The sequence below is a fragment of the Anopheles ziemanni genome, chromosome 2 (genome assembly GCF_943734765.1).
Source record: "Anopheles ziemanni chromosome 2, idAnoZiCoDA_A2_x.2, whole genome shotgun sequence".
Lineage (NCBI taxonomy): Eukaryota > Metazoa > Arthropoda > Insecta > Diptera > Culicidae > Anopheles > Anopheles ziemanni.
In genome coordinates this window covers 13,452,143-13,460,490 of record NC_080705.1, presented here as the reverse complement: position 1 = coordinate 13,460,490, position 8,348 = coordinate 13,452,143, and the positions used below count along the sequence as shown (strand labels likewise).

General features: G+C 42.6%; 1 protein-coding gene across 1 annotated transcript in view; it reads right to left on the bottom strand.

Moving 5' to 3' along the window:
• Positions 1 to 4,013: 4,013 nt before the first annotated feature.
• Positions 4,014 to 8,348, bottom strand: part of LOC131294913 (lachesin-like) — a 37,437-nt gene continuing 33,102 nt past the window's right edge. The window contains exons 4-10 of the mRNA XM_058322968.1: positions 7,180 to 7,338; positions 6,911 to 7,042; positions 6,601 to 6,751; positions 6,339 to 6,481; positions 4,455 to 4,580; positions 4,228 to 4,335; positions 4,014 to 4,090 (exon numbers count right to left, since the gene is read on the bottom strand). Coding sequence (XP_058178951.1) covers positions 4,014 to 4,090; positions 4,228 to 4,335; positions 4,455 to 4,580; positions 6,339 to 6,481; positions 6,601 to 6,751; positions 6,911 to 7,042; positions 7,180 to 7,338 — 896 coding nt within the window. The remainder of the gene's footprint in view (positions 4,091 to 4,227; positions 4,336 to 4,454; positions 4,581 to 6,338; positions 6,482 to 6,600; positions 6,752 to 6,910; positions 7,043 to 7,179; positions 7,339 to 8,348) is intronic.

Sequence of the window (8,348 nt, the reverse complement as noted above, 5' to 3'; positions counted from 1 at the left end):
TATCAATTCATTGTGTTTTTATTTTTCAAGGTTCGGATTGTGTTCCCGCGTAAGAGCGGCTATGGTGGCGCAGGTACGTTTGAAGTTGTGTGTTGTCAGCATTCACTTTATTAAATTCTCTCGCGAGCATTAAAACCTACTTATCGAAGTTGATGGTTTTTCTAGTTGTGATAAAATTTCCAACGAAATGTTGAAAGCAATATCAGACCTTTTTCTGTTAGTGAAGTTAGTGAAACATATTATTCCCTCTTCATTTTCAGCATGGAAACGGTTTGGAATACCGACATTCGCTACAACTACATTACTTATACCTCGTTCACCAATGCTCACGTGGTGATTTAATTATAACCTTTTCTATTTCCTACCAAATGTCCTTCAAAATAGTGAATAGTTGAATGAGGAAGTGCATAAAAACCAACCCATCTTACCAACTGTTGAAAGCACGTAGTAAAATACTCCTCGCAGTCGCAAAACTAGTGGGTTAATTCATGCTCGCCGCGAATGAAGAAAAAAACCCCACACTGCAGCCCGCCATTTAGGCGCGCCGCGTCAATGCATTATGGTGAAAATTAATTAGGAAAACCTCAAGCCCCCTCCAAACTCGGCTTGGCAGCCGGCGATCTCGCGCGTACTCGAGCGCACAAACCTGAAGGGCTTCGGCGAGTTGCTGAATGGCAACTGGTCGGGTGATGCAATTGCTGCCATTCGTGCTCGTTTTTCCCCTTTCCTTTCCCTTGTGTTACTCGGAAAACACTCAAGCCTGTCTATCAGTCGACCCTCCACCCTCCAGTCGTGTCCCACGAGTCACGTTTGATGCACCTACCGTTGGCAGTGAATTGGGGATGGGAAGAGTTGCATTTTTTGTGTTTTTCTACTTCTTATGGCACATTTCATTGAATTTGCCACATTGACTCGAACGACCCGGGACAGTTTTTTGCTTCATTTTCTCCGGAAACAGAACGACTCGTCGTACGATCGTGTAATGAAGTGGTGCCACCGGAGTGTCTTTATGCGAGGAATGTGATTATTGCGGCCCGAACATTGCCTGAGAGAGTTGAGACCATTTTTAACGAGGTAACATTTTTGTCCTACACACAACAGTGCCAATGGGAGACAGGAGGCTGTCTTTCGTATAAGCATAGAAAACGCGGTCGGTAGCAGAGTTTTACCCTAGGTTGACGATTATAGTCAACCAATGAATTGCAACGTCGAATGCAATGAGTTGCAATGCTTGCAACGAGAAGGAAAACTTCTGATTAACGAAGCGCACGATGAATTAACCGGGAGGAAAACAGTGTCAAGTGCATTTGTGTGAGTAGAGATTATTTGAACCAACTTAAACAACGATTTCTTTCTCTGGCTGAGTTTTGAAACGGCAACATTTTCGTTTGAGAGGCAAATGTAAACCGCAAAAACTACAAAATTAATGACGGCGTGCCATTCAAAACACTTATGAATTGAATAAGTTAAACTCAGCTCATGTTCTCAAAACTATTGCTTTACACAATGTTTGCAATAGCTTAAATTTTACGAAACACAAGTGCAAACATTCAAAACATATATATTCTCCATAAAAAGTAAGTCACATAAGCAGATAAATCTAATATCTGAAAAACGGAAGATGAGCTTATGAATGTGAGAATACAACTAATGAAAATTTATGAGTGTTATTAAGCGATACTTACCATGTTGTGCCTTAACACAGTTAGATGATGAAACACTTGTAGAATTGCAGCATAATTATTCTTTCATTGCTGCTCAAATAGACCCCAAAACTCGGTTTGCTATTTGCCGCTTTTGTAAAGCAAAATATATTTCAGTTCTGTTATGTTTTAGTGTGATGTTTGTTTTTCCATTTTGAGTTTGTTCTTTACTTGCTTTTTATTTATACAGGGTACTGTGAGCGCTCGTGTGTAACTGTCTGTACGTTGCCTGTGTGTTTGATTTGGATTTCGTTTGTTTTTGTTTACTGATAACAATTGTTTTGCTTGCTGCTCTTAGTATTCTTCTAGCTATGAAACAATAGTTTTGCAACATTCTTGGCAAGCTACACTTTCCACCGTTTCTGCATTACATTTGTAAGTTTTCCAGCTCGTTGCTTCTCTTGACTCATTCGCTTGCAGCCATTGCACCTACGGAGTATTATGGGTAGTTTGTTGTATTCATGTTGCTGTAATATTTCTCCAATATATGTACTTATGATCTTCCACCTCCCCAAGGGTGGCAGATAGAAGAGACTAATTGCTAAGAAACTATGCACTGTAGGTTGGTAACGCCAGGCTCCAGTGGGAACGTAGTATTCTTGTAGTGTGAATGCTATGTCCCCTTCTGGCTTACTGCATATGTCGTTTGGGTGTAATTACTAATAGGATTGTATTTTTAATTCTGCCTCCGTTATGCTCGTTCATCTATCAAATTACTTACAGTTTTTGTATACTCCTGTTCTCCTCTTCTGCAGTTGGTATCTCTACTGTTTTTAGATCAGCTTGAGACGTTTGAATGTTCTGCAGTTCCACCACGCTACTATCACTCGTCATGTTTTCCGTGCGACTATTGGTTGAGTAATATACAACAATACAGATTTAGTTCTATAATGGGATAACATCCACTGTGTCGGTGTCCTTACATCAATTGAAAGAGTTTTGCAAGCATTTCGCTTCCTTCCCTTCGTGCGATCCCAGCTACAATGGGTTTCTTTTAACGATTAGCTTAATGATTAGTTTGATTGATTTACGACCACTTCCGAAACCAAGTATCGTATTTGATGCACTCCTTGCATTTCGCAAACCGTAACGATGTTGAGTACCTGCATTTTTAATTTTTAGTGTATTTTTCACAAACAAATGAACCTCCTCTTTTCCATTGCAAAATCAACCAGCTAACAGCAATAGAAAGATCATATTATATTGTTATAAAAAAAATGTCAACCAAATGTTCATTCCCTCCTTTTTACAACTTTCTTACTCAAACATATAACTTTGAGAGATATTTTATTCAAATGTAGAACCGAAACGATCGTTTTGAGGCCTCGAGCTCCACTGAAATTACGGTGCAAGATTTCCTGATAAACAAAACGGCAATTTGATTTGACGACTGTTTAAATTCGTACCCTTGACTTATGGCTGAGGGAAGAGGTCCCTGGGGGCCTCATAAAAACGTGCCGTTATATACTAACGAGAGGTATTGAGGTACAAGGAAAATCAGCACAACCCAACCTTGCTAGAAAGCAGTAAATTTTAAAGCTAACCAAAGAGTAACCTCGTTCATCAAGCAGCAAAATTGAGTTCGAGTAGATGTTCTTGTATTTCGCCGATCGAAACTGCGATGCTTCAGTGCACAATGACACGGTTGTGCTTGATACTAATCCATAATATTTCTATTTAATTTCCTCTCTATGATAAGGCAAGTTAATATACACACTGCCGAATAACAAACGCTGTGGCGGTTTGTGATTAGCAGAATAATTTTACTATCATGTGTGCCACTTTTACGTGCAGCATTTTCGTTCTTCACTTTACCACCCGGGGGGTCCTTACAAAAGCAGCTCGATAAGTTATGTGTTTCCCTTCTCTTTGTTTGGGCAATCCACTAAGATACTAACTCTATTGTTTGTTGCCCCATCCATGGAACACTCGGTAGCTCACTCGTTTCAATGGTTAAGCATTTTGTTTTTCTCGTGAAAATCTGTGGAAAACACAACGAACCACCGCGTGGGACATTCAAATGTACAGGTCAAATTCAAACTTAACTAAATTTACAAGTCCAAGGATGTAATCGGAACCGAGTGGGACAGGAAGCAGGTGCGGATAATATGGTTACCTATCGAATACAAAGTTACAGTGGATAGATAGATGTTCTACTTTCGCTTCTACCTGGCCTGCACTGCTGGAGCCATATTGCACGTAAAGATGATACAATTTCCCTATAATAGACCGGTTCAAACGTAAACAATGTGTTTCAACAGAGTGGGGGTTCCTTTACTGCACGGCGCAGTCCGACGATGGAAGTCACCGTCACTGGTGCAGTCGGGGAAGGATATGGACGATTAACGCAAAAACTGTCGTCCATCGAACGATGGCTGTGCTTGCTCCTGTAAAAGTGTGTACAAAACAAAGATGGGTTTGAAATTTTAAACTAGAAGCCTTTTGAAGAAATTTCTCTTTTCTTATCTTTGTTCATGCACAGTTATAGGAAACTAACTTTAGTTTGTTTGTAAAATATGCTTACCGTTTACACCCGCTCCATCGTCAACCGATCTGTCCCGATTGGATTTGTTTTCACTGGACTTGTGCTCGGAACGATCTACCTGATTGTAATCCGATTGGAAACGGATCCCTAGACGAATAGAAAAGTAAATCGTTTCTAAGTACATTGGAACGACCTTTTTCAGGCTTTTTTTTGCAACACAAACTCTTAGTGCAATAATGCATTTGATACCATAACCATCAGCTTACCTTTGTCAAAGTGGTTTATCGTCATTGTAGACAGACCGAATGGAGATTCGTACACTCTGGTCGATGCAATCGTCGTTGTAATTGTTTCCGTCGTCGATGGTGGTATCGTTGTGGGAGGACTTGAAGCTGTGGAGAAGAAAAGAAATCAATTTTACTATCTTTTAAAACTGTAAGAAAGGTATAATATTTGTTTGTTGTTGTCATAAACAAAGTGTAGTATATTTATAAAAACTCTCGTTGACTAATAATTTGACGCTTCATGTCCCCAAACATGACCACAAGTCTCGGCGGGGGAACACTTAAGCGTGCCCATAAAACATCCGATGACCCAATCGGGAACTCGTAAAATTATTCCCCATAATCGTAAACATTAGTACCGATTTATTCTATTACCTTCTATTTCCACTTGCAAAATCATTAGCACTGGACCAGCCCTTGCTGTACATCCATCATTTCCGTTCCTCGAGGATACGATTGTTCCTGCACGGCCGATAATCTCTCGCTCCACAGCAACCGTCCCGATTAAAGACTGCTCGAGAAGCTCGAAACAATACTCGCCTATCGCTGTACTTCGGTATCAGTGGAATCATTTTTCTTTGCCGCAAGGCCCTTCCCATCTCGTCAACGGATGAGGGGATAAATAATTCCCGCTCCGATCGCGAACGACAGTGTGTTGATAAGTTTTATTTCTCCACTTGATTGATGTCGTAAAGTGTGTTAACAAATTTTCGTCGGAATAAAACTTGGTCACGATTAAACTGGCTGGTTGTTGAGGGTAATAAATGAGAATCTTAGGAAAATTAGCAAAGGAAAACCCGACTAAAGCAACCAAGAAACGGGCGAGCAGAGAATATGAGTTTTTCTTAAGTTAAGTTGAATTAAACACTAAACACCGATTTACAATTTAGATCGACAACAAGTTTTGTTACATGGAATACGAAAAACATTATATAGTGAAGAAAACATCTTAAAGAAAATCCAATTCAAAGCAGAAGGATGAGTTTAAAATAATATAAAAGAACCCCTTTTGTCTAACTCGTTTTTGCTGCCAATTGGAAGCGAGAAGTTTGTCCTTTCTCTGCCAATAGCACCGAATGCAAACATTAAACATTCTACACTTAGCAGTGCTAGCACTCGTCGTCCGCTCGTCACGCATTGCCAGCAGCTCGTCATCAACGGTCACGTTCGGCAAAGGTGGCTCGGTGTCGCAGAATGTTTGTGTGACTTTGGCAACCGTCTGGCGCTCCCGGAGCGAGGCAGAAGACGTGCAAATGAAATCAAACCCCCAACCGGAAAGCCGAATCCCCGGCCCAAACAAACGCTCCACCGACCCGTTTCCCGCAAAACCGGGTCGGTCGCCATACAAGCTTCTAGAACGGAAGCGTTCCGAAGGCCAACGTTAGCTCGTCGTTTGAGATCTTCATTGCCCGGGATTGGCTGGCTGTTGTTTCTGTGACAACGGATCCAATCTGTGGCCAAGTGGCTGGGAAAACACACTGGGAAAACACATCCACGTTACATGTGCTTGTCATCGGTGTACAATAACACCCTGTTGTCTTGGAGTGACACCCGACCGGGCGTCGGTGAGGGTGGCAAAAGCCAGAAAGTAAGCTTGGCTTAGCTCCTTTACGCTACCACTTGCATGATGGTCGTCCACACCGACCCTTTGCCGAGCTGGAAATGCAACAAGTTGCACCTGGACTTGTTTTCCTCAAGCGCATTGGCTAGCGATTTCTTGTCCGGTATTATGTTTGGCAGCTGGTCGTGTTGTATTTTAATATTCTTGTGAGCTTTACAGCAATAAATTCGTTCCATGTTGAGTTGATATTTCAAAGCTAGATTTAGAAACAGTCTGCACAAGCTTAAATTAATCTGTTTACTTACAGTACAGCCGAATGTTTCCCTCGTTTTCGCCGCGCGGATTCTTGGCGATGCATTTGTACATTCCGTAGTCGCTGTGTTGAACATCGGCTATATGCAGTCGCATTATCGACCGGTAGGACGGTGAATCCGAAACTGTATCGGTTCTGTTTGAAATAAGAAAACATGAAACATTAATCGTGCAGATTTCTGGCCGTAAAACAAAAAGTCTATACTGGATCGAATGTTTATGACTGGGTTTTCCTTTTGCATCGAAGATACTTACTTGTACTTCTGGAAGTCGTGAATCATCTGATCGTTGTCCCTCGTCCAGTAGTTCAGTGAGGTAGGGTGAGCTTCGACGACGCACTCCAGTGTTACGTTGTAGCCGATCGGAATGCCAACGAGCTGGTGAGGTATTGATATCATCGGAGGAACTGCAGTTAAGGAGAGAAAAACAACGATGCAAATTGAGAAACGGATTAGATTTTTCCAGCAGCAACATGCTTCATTTGGTACAGGGACGCTCAGGTGCACATGATTTGATCACGCCGATATGGTAGGCCATGGCCACAGTTCGCGGTACACATACTCACAGTCAACACTGACTTTAATGCGCTTGGAAACACTCGGCGGCACACCGTTGAAGGCGATGCACAGGTACGCGCCCATATCGTGCCGGGACACTTTCGACAGCGTCAGGGTGTCGCCTTCCCATTCGACGACTGCTGCTGAGCAATTGATATGGGAAAAGTGGAGAGGAAAAAAAACGTTGGTAAGTTTATCAATTTGCAGCAGACACGAAGGCACAGCGTTCGAATCAACTCGTGAAACAGTGTGCACGCATTCACCCACAGCAACTTACCACTGTTATTGCGCGAGACGGCAATTTTGGAGCTGTTGTCACGTCTCCACTTTATCGCTGGCGCTGGACTTCCGGTGGCCTTGCAGCGTAACGTCACGTTGGCACCTTCGCGCACGATCACATCACTCGACGAAACTGAATCGTCGATGTTCGGTGGCACTACGAGAAAAGTGAAACGAAAGTTCATAAGTGATATGTAAAGTTCTTCTCTTTGCAAATGTTTGCTTCGACGGGAGAAGTGTGCGATCGTCTTTTGAATCCTTCTAATCTACCGCAACTCCATGAACAAACAGCCAAGTTCACTTTCCGAACCGGAAAAGCCAGTAAGAGGACTTTTCACCCACCGGGTTTTGATCTTTATGACGAACAAATCTCTTTAAGCGTTCAATTACTCCGCAAAGCCGTGTCGCTTAAACCGTTTCCCGGACCTCTGACCACCGTGCATTTACATTAGGTGCGAAGTTATGGCAAGTTTCTGATTCGGCTCTTTTCTACCTTCTTTTCCTTTCGCTTCCACTGCAGGGAAGAAAAATGTTTCTCGAAAACGGCTACCGCACGAACGGAGTGAAAATCATACGAACCATGTCTCCGGCCATATCGAACTCATAAATAATGCAAATTATCTAAAATCAGTTTTCCACCACCGACCGAACTAAACGCCAGCCACAGCAAGCCATGGGAGAGAGAGAGGGAGTGAGAGAGAGGTAGGGATGGTTTGGCCAGATAATCGGAAAATTCGACGCTCACGTCCGTGGGCTAAGCATGATGGAATATCTACCGTAAAGAATTTGGCAGCAGCGAGCGGGACGGAATATCGCCGGTATGGATAATTCAGTCACCAGCACACTTTTTCCCATCTTGATTTTTCCTCTCGCCCCCTCTTCCAGGCCAGGAGTGCATTATGGTTATTCAAATCATGAATGTGATTTCTGTGGATGTGACATTTAATTTACGACAAAATCCCACTTTTTCTCACTTCTTTCCCACTTCGAACCGCCGTGTACGCTTGGAAACTTTTGACGCTGCTTATTTCTCAAGTTTTCTTTTTTCTCTGCACAGTTTTCGTACACTCTTGTCGCGGTCTCGTTCGGATCACTTCATTTGAACTTCCTCCGAAAGTGAGGGCGTGAAAATGACCTCCGATGATGGATTTGCACGTTACTTCGAGC